Below are 13,015 nucleotides of genomic sequence, written 5' to 3' on the forward strand. Positions count from 1 at the left end.
AAAAAAAATTATTAACATATATTTTAACATGAAAAATTATTTAAAAAATAACCACAACTACAATTACAACATCAAACATATTTTTCTTGACTTCAATAGCTGTTATGATCCCCTCTCTCCATCGAGTTTTCAGTTTTAGATTCATTTAAAATATATAATAATTTATTTTAATTGACTTGTTCAACTTAACTAATCTATAACTTGAGGGTTAAATTAAATCAGTATTTAATAATTTTATTTTTCAATCTTAATAACAAGATTAGACATGGTACCCAACATTAGTAAATAATAAATATTTGTTTGGAATTACGAGGCATTTTGTTTTTGAAAAATATTTTTATTTGAAAATATATTTTAATAACTTTTTTATATTTTTTTAATATTAATATATCAAAATCATGAAAATACTAAAAATAAATAATTCTAATTTTTTTAAACACTTTCAAATACATTTTTAAACACAAAAACTACCTCAGCATAAAACTTCAACAATTGAAGCGTGCATCATGCAGGTGCGAAGCATAGTAACAAAAGTATTTGAGCAGCCTTTTCTATTGTTTTATGATAATGGCTATGGAGTAATAGACTTCTCGTTTAAAGGTATTTTATATAATGACAACTATATCCCATCCTTTGTTACATACTACAACAGTACGACGTTGACCAATTATCTTTCTTTTTTTTTTCTAAGACTTCCCTCCCTTCCATTTTTACCTCCTGAGAAACACAAATCCACTCTCCCTGGATGGCACGTGCATCCACTCTACTTCTTGCAGACTATTCTATAATAATATTTTTTTTCTTTTTTTTTAAATAAAGCATGTCAACAAAAATAGTTTTTCTTCTTATCCTTGATTATCTTGTTTACTCGGGGCTACAACTTTCTGTAGACTTGAATTTGAATATTTCTTATAACAAAAATAATTATAAGAATGCATCTAATAGATAAAAAAAAATACTATAAATAACCATTTCAATATTGGAAAATCAGATAGTTGTTAGTAAACAAAATTGAATTTTAAATACCTCTTAAATAGATATAATCTTTTTTAGATGAAAATTAATAGTTTAATTACTCGTGCTAGATAAAATAAATCGTGTAAAATTGATTTAAAAAGTATGTGGAAATAAAAGAGGAGTAAATATCATGCAAAATTATTAATCCCGGCTGGTGGTTATGGGTTGACTAATTTAATTTGAGTTAATTAAATTAATTTGAATTTTATTTTTAAAAAATTAAAATAATATCATTTATTAAAAACATTAAAAAATTAAATTAAATTTTAATCGAATTCACCAAGTTACAGATTAACTAGCAAATTTTAAAAATTTAATCAGACCAACTCTTATTGATAGATCATTTGAAAATGCAATTGAAGTCGTGTTTCCAGAGATTTAATTTTTTTTATTTAAAATTAATTTTTTTATATTTTAAAATTATTTTGATATACTAATATAAAATTTTAAAAATTAAAAATATTATTTTAATATATTTTATAAATAAAAAATATTTTAAAAAATAATTATTATTATACTTCTAAACCCCCTTAAAACCTTGTCAAAATAAAATCAAATCTTGAATCGTGAATCGTCCAGGTCTAATAACACCGTGACCATGTGGGAAAGCGCGTGGTACAAATTATAACTGCTAAAGATAAAAGGCAGAAGCATGAACCAGAACCAAACAGAAGAAAGGAAAAAAGAATTAAGGTAAGAAATAAAATTAAAGCAAGCAAATTCAGTAGGGGACACAATTGTCATTTTCCCATCTTAAAATTTAAGGTTCACATCTCTCTCTCTCACTCTCTTTCTCCTAACTGAAAACGACTGCAAGCAACCTGTGGTCTACCTGTGTATATATTTCTTTTCTTTGATCTCTCTTCTATAATTATTTATCAATTATTTTCCTTCTGTGGGATTCCCACACCGCCTCAAAACCCAGTGTTCTTGCCCCCCCCCCCCCCCTCCTCTCTCTCCCTCCTTCTTTCTGTTTATATACGTGTAACGTGTTCTTCTTCTTCTTCTTCTAGTTCACAATCTCTCTCAATTTTTTCTCCGGGGTTCTCTTTATATTTTCAGTTTTATCGAATAAAGCTAAGCTTTGATCAAATGGTTGATATTCAAACAGTATGTTGCATGTGCGGCGACGTTGGTTTCCCTGACAAACTCTTCCGTTGCAACAAATGTCGCAACCGTTTTCAGCACTTGTAATGCTTTCTTTCTTTTCTTCCCTTTTCTAGCTACCTAGCTCCGGCCTCATCCACCATCATGGCATCATACACAATTATATATGATCATACATGTCCATTTATGGAAACATATCTCAATCTTTGCATCATCATCACCACCATCAGCTTAGTTTGATAGCTGCCCATAACTGGAATATTAATCTCCTTTTCACCCAAAGATTGATTTCCCAGGCAAGTTTTCTTCGGTTTTAAAGTACTGGGTAGTTCTTCCAGCTGGGTTTAATCACTGAGGTTAAGTTATCTTTCCTATCCTACTGTAAATTGGAAAAAGAAAAATGGATTTCCACGCCACACCCACCAAGCACCAACTACCAATACTACCACCTAATCATCATAATCATGGGCATACTTACCATCTCATCATATGATCATACGTTGAAATTTTGATTTTTTCTTCTCTCTTAAAATATAGGTATTGTAGCAATTACTACGGCGAATTTTCAGAGCCAATTGAACAGTGTGATTGGTGTCAAAGTGAAGAGAGAAATGCAAGACATGGAAACTCTTCAAAGAAATCAGGAGCTGAACATGATAGCGGAACACTAGTCACAAAACGATCAGAGTATTCAGGTGATCATAAAATCAAGCAACATGATCGCGAAGAGAATAGCACTACTAGTAGTGATCAAAAGGGAAAGAACCCAAGTGGGATTCCCTCTCCAAGGCCTACTACACGCAGGTACAAGCTTCTCAAGGATGTCATGTGTTAAAAAGAAAAGGAGTGTCCACAGGGCTGTTCCGAAAGTACTTCTTTGGTTTTGTGCGTTGATAGAGTGGAAGAAAGCTAATTAATTGTAAGTTGTTCAGCTTTTTTAAGTGTTTTTTTTTCATCACGAGTTTTGGTTAATTTGTGCTATGTTTTCTGTAAGCTGTTAATAAAATAATGTAAAACTTTCTCGAATCATCGATGGCTCAAGTTCTTAACCTCGTTTTCTTCATCTTTTTTTTTTTTTTACAATTCCTCCGGTGATAGTGATCTTTATTTGTTTAATTTGATAAATGTAATGAGCTATATTTCTTAATACGTATAAATTATACAACTAATTAAAGTTGATGCATAAGTATGAGGGTATTATTGGATAACTTGTTGGTGTCAATTGTTAAAGAAATATTTACTGATGGGTGTATTCTGCGAGTGATCTAGCTGGCTGGTTGGGGGTTTTGGTGATATCGGAGAGTTTTTCTGTAGGGTTTGTCTCTGTCATAGCTGCAGTGCTATTGGGAGGAGTTGCACCTCCTCCTCATTTGCTTTGTTGAGTCTCTTAAGGAGTATTCAATGCATTCGGATGTATTCCTTTTAGGCCAAATAATTCATATTTCACAGTACCTACACCCTGCAAGCTTTTACAGATTCATTGAAGGCCTTTAATAGCTAGGCCCTCTATTATTGGTGGCCAAAGTAAGCTTTAAGCGGGGAAAAAAAAACCAGAAGAAGAAGGAGGAGGAGGAGGAGGAGGAGGAGAAGAAACATAGCTCTGAGGGGAAAAAAAATACAGTTCATGGTTGTAGAAATAAATGAATATTTAATGCTTTCTGAGGAAAAGAAGTTCATACAATACGGGCACAAGAGAAAAGGGAAAAGATATAGCTGTTGTGGCCAGGATCCATGCCTTTCATTCAAGTCCTGAACTGTTGATTTTTCTTCGCAAGCTTGTACTGTGTTGACCCGTAGTTGTGTGAATTATCTCCAAATTAAAGTACACCAACTGATAGGTTTTCTCTACAGTATCTGTTTTGGCTATTTATGACAAACCACCAAGGCCTCCTTCACATTGGTAATCTTGAATTAATTGACAATGGATCCATGACCTTTATCTACCAAATTTCTTTCCCTTTCTTCTCCTCTCTTACACTTGTTTAATTTCTATATATTTGCTAGTATATATTCTCTCCTTCTTATCAATATTTCCTCCGTTTCAGTGTGATTGTGCTAGGTAACTCATGCAGCCTGTTAACGTAATCTTCGCCATACGCTGCGTCAATTATATTCCATCCACTTGCTAATCTCCTCAATTTTCCTCCTATCATCTCCTCTTCTTTCTTCTCCATAAGGCTAGCTTGTCTGACCATGTGACCTCGTTTGAAGACGAAGGAATCTTGCTGTAAATATCCCATCATGACCCAATATATCTGTCCACCTTTTTCTTCAATTCCAAACTATCATCGAGAGTCACATGGTTTAACTCCCATAAGTACGTACCTTCGTCTATTCTGCACCAGGAAAACTTGCAATTGTTTTGACAAGAACACGAGATACATGTTCCCAAGCATAGATTTTATCAAAAGGAACCGCATATTTTAGTTTATTTTGTCAACTCAAGCATTCTAGTAATTAATATCTTAACTTATTTTTTATCAAAACTTTTTGGCAGCAGTAGATACATACATAATCTATAACCCTGTACTTGGTGGTTGGTATGAAAAAAAGATATCTCAAAGTAAGATTAATACATGTTCCTAGAACAAGGTTGGTTGCACTTTCCTTGAAAACGTCCTTGCTGGGAGATTAATACATGTTCCTAGAACAAGGTTGGTTGCATATTTCTAGCAAATCACATACTCCAAACGATGCCATCAGATCATAATATATACCAGGCTTTTTTTTCCTGAAATTTGCCTCTTGTTAATTAATGACTGCCGTTGAGTAATTAATTATAAGCTGGTATAAAATTTATGGTATACACCAATACACTTTCCACCATTCAATGTTTCCCAGCAGTGAATCAACAAGTGAGATTAATTAGTATTTCTCCAAACTCGTAATAAAGTAAGAGTGTGGACTTAGGAGTATAATTAAATGAGTGATTCGGTTAATTAACAGAGAGGTCCTTGAAACACTTGTTAAAAATCATTTAATGATTTAAACTTAACTACATTTCCTTTTTATTTATAGAATTTAGTTTGAACTCCTGAAAATATTAACGTATAAATTAATATTTTATCTGATTTTTTTTTATCGCAATCTAATAATAAATGAATCACACTAAATGCATTATTAACAGGTGTCCTAAATGCATTGTAGCTTTTGCCTAATTAAATCAGCCCATATTAAGAATATCTGTCATATATCAAGCAAATGATTGACGATTTCTGCTGTTGACATTTTAATAACCAGCTTAATATTTTTTTTTGTTTAAGTTCCATTTAAAAATTCGGTTTAAACCACGTTTTATTAAAATTAAAATTTTTTTGTTTAAAATTATTATATTTTATATTTTTTAATCGTTTTGATGTGCTGTTGTCAAAAATAATTTTTTTAAAAATAAAAAAATATATTATTTTGATACATTTTTAAACGAAAAATACTTTAAATCGTAACCACTAACACACTTCCAAACACATCCTAAGTCTCCCTTGGCTATAATATTCACGTTTTAGCTGAGAAAACTTTCTTTCCCAAAATGATGTACACTCAAATATTTTTTCATGTAGTTTTAATTTTATTTACCTAGGGAAGTTATGTCATGTAGGCTCCATCATATGTATATGTCAGCATATTATATCCTTTTATATATAGTTTGCAATATTACACTTCTCGGCCTAAAAAAAGAACACGCAAACAAGCATTCACGACCCCTCTTTCTCCCACATTATTCCTTTAACAAAATCTCCGTTCTTTCTCTTCCAAAGCGCCCACCACCCCAAAGAAAATCTTCAACAGAAAAGGCATCTCTTTATAGAAAATTCTGTCTTGTAAAGTATTTCTTGAAGACATGAAGTTGTTGTGTATTGCGTGTTAACCTTAGCCAAGCTTTATGCTAGATTTCGGGTTTTAAATGGGATTTTTTTTTTGTATTTAAATGTATTTAAATAGCTAACAGATGACTCGATGAGTACTAGCTAACTGCATCAATTAATTCTTATATTGTAATGGATTGTATAAATCGAATACCATGGTGTGAATCAAATCCAATAATTAAACTCTTGGTGCTTGGTATACGGGCAGATTTTTTAAAAAAATAAGGAATCCTAATCGTGGCTTTTTTCTTAATAGAATCTAAGAATTCTAGTGTTTGGTTTTCATAAAACTATCAAATTTAATTGTCCCATCAATCACAGCCGATAATATTGGAACAATAACCAGCCTACATGCACAAATCAAGAAACGGTGAAAAGATAAAAAACTATCAAATTAATTTCAAGAATCTAATGTTCTCCAATACGTACCACGATGAAAAGGAGAATTTTATGTAGGAATGTGATTCCTTTCCTGGAAATTTAAATATTTTTGTAGATGATATTTCGTGGAGTCTTTTATGACAATATCATCATTTGTATCAAATACCATAACTTGTTTCCCACTACATGTCTATCTTGTAGTATGTTAAATGGTAATTTTATTATTTTAATTCATAATAAACTGTATTTTGGTCCATAGTGTTAATTTTTAATATATACATATCATCGGAGAAAATAATTTTAGTACAATAATGGAGGTTCTAAAATTCAAACCCCTTGTTGCTTGTTCATATTAAAATATCAGAGTGATTGGTTCTAAGATCGTGCAACCCAAAATCATATAACCTATTCAAGAACAATCGATGCGTCTTGAGACTTTGATAAAGAAAGAGGAAAATGGTGAAGAGTGGTCTATCAATGATCGATTAAATAAAGCTATGGAAAGAGTTGAAATGACTGAAAGTTTGTATATTTCTCTAGTAGTAAAATCGAGTGAACGATCGACAGCTGTCAAAGAAACTATTGTCATTCTAAAATGGGCAATAACAAACACTTCTATGATGTGCGACCTACACATTTATGGCTGACTGATTGGTGAAATATTTTGGTTTGAGATTGTGCAATAGCTACACTTTTATGAAGGTAGTCATTTCTAAGGCACATAAGATTACAAGTATGTCCTATGATGTGTCGGTTGTGTTGGATCGATGGAGAGGTAAGCAAGATGTGTTGGTTATGAATTTAGATGATTATGATATCATTTTTTGTCTTGATTTCTTGAGAAAAGCCAAGATTTTTTTGATTCCATATCTGAATAGAGTTATGATTACAAGTATGGGTTGCCCATGTTTTTTCCCATATTGTAATATCGCAATGACAAATGCCACTAAGGGTGGAAAAAGCCTAATCTCGGCCATTGTCATTGAAAAGACATTGTAAAAAGGTAGGGAGGTGTTTCTTGTGACAGTAGTGGATGAGAAAGCAAACTGTTGTAATGAATTGCCGAAGACATTGCTAATGTGCTACAACAATTTGAGGATGTGATGCCGCCTCAGTTGCTGAAGAAACTCTCACAAGGAGGAGGGCTATAAATCATCGCATTGAGTTGGTGCCAAGCCACCATCTCATCCTCCCCACCGAATGTCACTTATAAAGTTGGTAGAGTTGATTGATTCTAGATCTATCCATCCTTCAAAGGCTCCTAACGGTGCTCCGGTTTTGTTTAAAAAAAGATGGATGAAAGTCTTTGCATGTGTGTGGACTATCAAACGCTAAACAAAATGGTAATTAAAAATAAATATCTTGTTTCTTTAATTCAAGACTTATTGGATAAATTATGTAGGGCTTCTATCTTTACGAAGCAAGACTTGCAATCTGGGTGCTGGCAAGCCAAAATTGCTGAAGAGGATGAGCACAAAACAATGTGTGTAATCAGGTATTGTGCATGCGAATTCTTAGTTATGTTGTTTGGTTTAACAAATGCTTTAGCAATATTTTGTAATCTTATAAATGATGTCTTGTATGATTTCCTAGACAACTTTGTTGTTGTTTATTTAGACGATATTGTAATCTATAGTAAAGGGATGAGAGATCATGCAATTCATCTTTTGAAAGTCTTGAATTGTTTGTAAAAAGAGAGAAATATGAGTTTATAAAGTCTGATATTATGTTTCTAAACCACTTAATTGGGGAGGGACATGTGAAGATGGATCCATGGAAGATTCAAGTCATTGTTGAATGGTCTGTACCGAAGACAGTCCCATAGTTAAGATCTTTTTTTGGGCTTATAAACTATTACAGATGATTCATTGAGGGCTATAACAAGAAAATAGTTTCTCTTTCAAATCCTCTAAAGAATAATAAGAGATGGGAATGGTCAGTTGATTACTATCAAACCTTTGAGAAGTTAAAGATAATGGTAACATTAGCTCTAGTCTTGGGGCTGCCTGATTTTGAGAGGCCATCTAAAGTGCATATCGATGCTTTGAATAGGGTTATTAAGGGAGTGTTAGTACAAGAGTGACATTTGATTGCTTTTGATAGTCAGAAGTTGAATGATGTTGAACAAAATACTCGATCCATAAGAAAGAAATGACGACAACAATGCATTGCCTTGGTGTATGGAGAGTATACCTATTAGGACCGAGATTCATTATTAAGACCGATAACATTGTTAATACCTTTTTCAAGATATAAAAGAAGTTGTCGTAGTGGCAAGCTCGGTGTCAAGAATTCTTGGCCGAATATGACTTTGTATGATAGCATAAACCAGGGAGGTATAATCAAGTTGCGGATGCACTCAACATATATGAAGTAATTGCTACCATTTTTACTACTATTTAGGTGGTTTTAGATACGTTGGATCGACTTCGTTAAGCTGTTGGGAAAGATGCAGCGTACAAGAAGCTAATTGATCTTGTACAAAAAGGGACAATACAAGAAGCTAATCTATGAAAAACTGGTTGGATTTTTGTGCCAGGAGAAGAGTTGTAAAAGTATTTGATAACGAAGACTCATAACCCGTAGTAGGCTGGACTTCTAGGTAAAGAAAAGATGCATGTTTTTTTGTTCCAGACTTATTATTAGCCAAAGATGGATGGAGACGTATAACTTTACATCAAGACTTGTCTAATATGTCAACAAGACAAGACTTTATGACAATGAGAGGTAGGCTTGTTACAACCGCTATCAATTTGAGATAAGCCTTGGGTGTCAGTTTCGATAGACTTCATTATTGGGTTTCTGAAGGTTGATGGCATAAACATGGTAATGATATCGTAGATAGATTCATCAAGTATGAAATATTTATGGTTGTCCTGATAATGTGTATAAATGAGATTGTCATTGGGTTATTCCATAGAAATGTGGTAAAGTATTTTGGAATGGCTTCTAATATTGTAAGTGATCATGATATGCGATTCACATGCATATTCTGGAGAGTGTTGCTTAACATGATGAGGACAAGACTGAAGTTTTTCACTGCCAAACATCCACAAACCGATGGGCAGCTTGAAAGGATAAATGTTTTTCTTGAAGAATATTTGAGATTCTACATGACAACAATGCAACGATTGGAATTGTTGAATAGTGCATAGTTTTGCAATAATCTTTAAAAGCCTTTAGCAATGGAAGTAAGCCCATTTAAATTGGTTTTGGAACATAACCCCAAACTTCTACCAAGATTGTTGTGCAAAAACCAGAAACAAAGACTGTTGAAATCCCATGAGAGCAACAAGATGTTGCTCAAATTAACTCCATAAATCAGGAAGAAAATTTTAGAAAAGTCAAAGCATCAAGGGTTGGTGCCAAAATATGATGGACCTTTCAAAATCATGGAAAAAATAAGGGTTATTGCCTATAGATTGAAATTTCTAAAACAACTTCATCCAACTTTTCATGTAATCTATTTAAGACCTTTCCATGAAGATCAAGAGGATCTAAAATGAAGCATGTCATAAAGATCTCCTCCAACGATTCACAAACAGTTTTACAATGGTATTGTCAAAATCATAGATCATCGTCAACTTGGCTGGCATAGAAAGAATCAAATAAATGAGTTTTTAGTCAAATAAGAGAAAAACTTGGAGGTTTTGTGGGAAAAAGACATGGATTTGTGGCAATTCAAAGACAAAGTGCAAGAATACCTTATCTTTATTCTGATGAGGACATCAGATTCTTCTAATGAGGGTGATCTGTTAGAGTTAAAGGCATGAGGATGCGCTAACAAATGCATGTTACCTAAAATTCAACAGCAAAGGATAGTGACAACCTATATTGGGTAGTGGTGAATTTGGCAAACAATGTATGTATTGGTTTTGTGTGAGTTATAGGTTTTTAACTTGGCATGAAACTGGACTTGAATAATAGACTTTTTAAGGTAATAAAAACACAGCTGGAATATCAGTAAAGGGCTAGCACTTAGATAAATAGATTGTGGGTTATAATTTCAGTAGTGTGGTAGATAGTTATGACGGTTATGATCATGACATCATGGGAAAAAATGGATGTACAAATCATGGGGACATAGCTGCTGAACATGGGGGCATGATTGAGATTGCTCCTTAAAACACTAAGATCATGAATCAAAACCAATCATTAAATTCATGGGAACATGAGGGAGAAAATTAGTAGATGTCAAGTACTGCCAACCCTAAGACGGGGTACTTACACCTCAAAAAAAAATGTGGATACAATTAATTTAAAAACACCAAATATTCCTGCAAAAATAGCATAAAAAATATTTGGGTATGAAAAAATGGAGTGTAGTTTTTATTCTAAAAAATATCGGTTCTTTTTGTTATCATTTGTGTATGTCGACAATGCTTGCAACAGGTAACTGGCATATCCTTCTCGGGTGGTTTTCCGTGGATTGTGGAATGGTGATCGATGAAAACATACAATAATTGTAGGAAGAATTTCTTCACAAAATCTTCTATGATGATTCTGCATATGATTGCTTGTTTGTCTTGCAGGAAAAGGTTGAAATTGCTACGATTAATCTTTTCACTTCCATCTTCTTTTCGTAATTATGCAATTAATGATCTCTTGAATCCAATAGAAACAATCCCCTTTAGTTGCATAAGAAAAATCCAAACCGTAGTGCAGCCAGGCATCGTAGGATGTGGGGTACTACTACATATCTTCAGTCACGATGTAATCAAAATGTCGGTTATCGTCATCAGTTCACTTGTTGGACTAATAAATTAGCCACAAACATGTTTGTGGCTCCTGACTTGAAGTGATTCTGGATTAAAAATTTGCTGCCCAGGACACATGGATCTTCTCTTCTACCAACACATGGATTCCATTAGCGTAGAAATGTCAACTCTCAGCATCCGCCATTTATTAGTAGTGTCCACTCAATTATACTGACGAAGTGTTGGGAAAAGACGATCCTTTTTCCGATATGAAATTAGACAAGATCACAGCCATTGTTGTCATAGCTACATGCCTTTGTCAACCTCTGCTAAATTATTGTTTTTCTGTCATTAACAACATGGTACCGCTAAAGGCAGATTAGTGGGTATTGAGTGGGTTAATTGCTGCTTCTTGCTCTTTCATTTAGGTTTAGATTGATTTAGATTTTAGAAAGAAAGAATCACGAAAGAGAAACATTTCTATGAATTTTATGATTATGGAGAGGATATTTGATTTATGTGTATTTGATAACTTAGTATAGATATTTTAATAAAAGTATGTTTGGGCTGAAAGGGTTATAAAATGACGAATTTTGTATGCTTTTCAATGATCATGGCAAATATATATGTATTAAGATTATTTTAAATAAATCAATTTTATGTTTTTTTATTTTGATACTAAATTTTTTTTCCTTTTGTTATTGTGGCTGCTGTTATATATATATATATATATATATATATATATATATATAATAATCAAATGTATTAATTAAAATATAGTTATTTAGAAAATAATCCCTGAAAAATTAAAATATGATGAAGTGTACGTGTATGTGCATTTGTCGTGGGAGAGAATGGCACCTAGCTAGGTTACGCAGTTGACGAGATGATAAAGAGTAAGAGTCCTCTCTGTAGAGAGCCTCTCACCATGGCAGCTTGATGTATGTGTTTCGCATAAAAGAACATAGAAAGTTAGGGGCCGTTTGCCCAAAAAGAAAGCTGGGAATCCAGTGAAGAAGCATGTGATGCTCTTATGTATGTAACTCGAAATGAAATGACATATATGGGGCAACATCAGGTTGGGCATAAAGTTTGACAATTTGTGTTTTTTTTAAGAAAAAAATTGATAAATTTAATGAGGACTTGTTTCTGACATGAGAGATTTCTGTTCTTTGTTTTTTTGTTTTTTTTTTCTCAATGTTCACGGGTGTTTTTAGCTCAATTTATGCGAGAGTAAATCTCTTTTATATATGTGATGCATTTAAGATGATAAAATTTTTCTATTTATCCTAAATTCTGATTTCAAAAAATTAGAAAAATAATAAATTTTCTTAATCACTATACTCATCATTTAGATGATAAGATGCCATGACGGCTTTCACTTTAAGCTGAAGATTTGATAGATATCTTGTTTTTCATTCCATATTAAAAGGTTAATTAAATTTTTGGATTTTAGATTAGAAAATAAATGATTTTATCTCATAATTTTAAGAATATAAACATGGTTAATTTCAAGTTATAGATATTTTGTTCTAAGATTGTGATCTCAAAATTTTTCTTAAATAATATTTTTGTATTATCAATATACATATAGCTGCTGCTGCTTCTTCTTCTTCGTGGTGTGCGAATATGCTACAGTACTTCGGAGCTCATTTCTGAAGCTAGTGGCCGGCATGACCTCCAAGTCAAGGCCGCCCATTTTGATCACATACACAAAATTAATTGGAGAATGTCCGGTGAAGACTCATCTCTGACCATTTTTTTATCTTTATTTTGAGAATGACTCATGTCTGACTTTGACATTGACTTATGTATTTGTTACTTTGGAGAGTCATTGTGCCCCATATAATTAATTATATGTTAATTAATAATATAAATATTAGAAAAATCCAATGTATGAATTATGGTTTGTTACCATACGGATGGTGGAATTGAACAGTCAGTCGCTAG

General features: G+C 32.7%; 1 protein-coding gene across 1 annotated transcript; it reads left to right on the forward strand.

The window, feature by feature from the left end:
- The first annotated feature begins 1,935 nt into the window (after positions 1-1,935).
- Positions 1,936-3,150, forward strand: LOC133682260 (uncharacterized). Its single transcript, XM_062105545.1, has 2 exons — positions 1,936-2,207; positions 2,662-3,150. Exons 1-2 carry the CDS (start codon positions 2,110-2,112, stop codon positions 2,957-2,959), a joined length of 396 nt encoding a protein of 131 aa, XP_061961529.1. The 5' UTR covers positions 1,936-2,109; the 3' UTR covers positions 2,960-3,150.
- Positions 3,151-13,015: the final 9,865 nt, after the last annotated feature.

This window comes from Populus nigra, chromosome 2 (genome assembly GCF_951802175.1).
Source record: "Populus nigra chromosome 2, ddPopNigr1.1, whole genome shotgun sequence".
Classification (NCBI taxonomy): domain Eukaryota; kingdom Viridiplantae; phylum Streptophyta; class Magnoliopsida; order Malpighiales; family Salicaceae; genus Populus; species Populus nigra.